Here is a 1514-nt window from a genome sequence, read left to right on the forward strand (position 1 = left end):
ATGCAATTATCACTTGAAATCCTCATTTTTAACCTTGCCAGTTTGGCAGCTAAATGTGGGATCGCTTGTGCTGTGATGGAAGGGCAGGAGCACCTGACTGGATTCCAGCTGCCTGTCACCCACGCAGCCTCAGCAAAAAGCAGTTGGGACCCTTGACGTGACAGCCGCCCCTGTCCCCCTGCCACCGCTTTCTTGTTCTCGTCTGATTTGCTCGTGCCAGATTCTCAAGCACATCCAAAATCAGGTCCGTCCCATTGGCCCTGTGGGAAGAATATCCAGAAGATCAGACCTGGCAGTTTAACTACTGGGATAAGGCATCTGTCGTCAGCTGCTTGGGTTGTCTTGGCATTCCTGACTGCCCTGGAATTAGATCGTCTTCAAGTGGCCGCACAGCTGCCACTCCTGCCAAGTTTGTATCTCCACCCTGGAGCTCCGAGGAGGTGGAGCTGACAACGCAGTCCAGCTGCAGACCTGCAGAGCCACGTCCGGGTACACCTATGGCTAAGCTTACTGACGTAAATAAGGACCACTGACCATTAAGAGGCTCCGGCCTGCAGAGATACTAGTCTCGCTCAGCTGGTATCCCAAGATGCCTGATTCCACGGGCACGACACAGGATGAGTTCTCCAATTGAGATGCTGGTGGAGATGTTCTTCCTGGCCAACTCCTATCCGACACTCCGTGTTGGCTGCAGACTCATAGGAATCATTGCTGCTGCCTACCTTCTCCAATGTGGCGGTGAGGATGCTGAGCCACCATTACCACAAAGTGGCTCTGGGGTCCGAAAGCCACAATATTCTAGGAAAATATTACAAGATGACTTTGGAAAATGTAATGCATTGGTACCTAAACCAGGTAACAGCTGGGATGGATTGGCACTAGGATCGTCTCAAGTGTGAGGCTGGGACCTTTGCCCGGCCGGGACGCCTTTATTATGGAAGGACCGGGAGAGAAATAATATCTCCACCGGAACACGAGCAGCCAAACCCCCTGGATTCCATCAGGGCCTAAGGCTTGGAGTTTGGAAGCTCAGCCACGGGTCATGGGCCCGTCACCCAAGGACCCTACCACAAAAAAAAAAAACAACAACATCCCACCTGGGCAGCATGGGCTCTGTGGCATCACATAATATGCTTGTGTGACTCACAGTATTTCCAGTGCCCTCGGCCCCTTTTCAAAAGTGAGCATTCAGCAGCCGAGAAAGCAGATCGGCTGCCCAGTCACTTCAAATCAAGCGTGCCCTTCAATCACAAGGTTCTGAGCGGGCATCGTGCCATTTCAGCTCTCCCGGCGCTGAGTAGCATGTCCGTGGGCTCCTTTCAGAAGGAAGCAAAGTGAGCAATGACAGCTACAATCTCTGAGCGCTGGCCGGCGGAGGGCTAAATGTTCAGCTGGAGTGCAACCTTTAGTGACAGTGCCGAAGGGGGGTGGGCTACAAATGGAGCAGGTGCAGCACTTGGGGGGTGGGAGCTCACTTTTCTTAATACATTTATTGCATCAGAGCCTGCTTTGTC

At 52.7% G+C, this 1514-nt stretch overlaps 1 protein-coding gene across 1 annotated transcript in view; it reads left to right on the forward strand.

Moving 5' to 3' along the window:
• Positions 1-617: 617 nt before the first annotated feature.
• Positions 618-1514, forward strand: part of LOC120540491 (homeobox protein cut-like 2) — a 10025-nt gene continuing 9128 nt past the window's right edge. The window contains exon 1 of the mRNA XM_039771330.1: positions 618-738. Within this exon, the coding sequence (XP_039627264.1) occupies positions 618-738 (121 nt within the window). The remainder of the gene's footprint in view (positions 739-1514) is intronic.

This window comes from Polypterus senegalus, chromosome 12 (assembly GCF_016835505.1).
Source record: "Polypterus senegalus isolate Bchr_013 chromosome 12, ASM1683550v1, whole genome shotgun sequence".
Lineage (NCBI taxonomy): Eukaryota > Metazoa > Chordata > Cladistia > Polypteriformes > Polypteridae > Polypterus > Polypterus senegalus.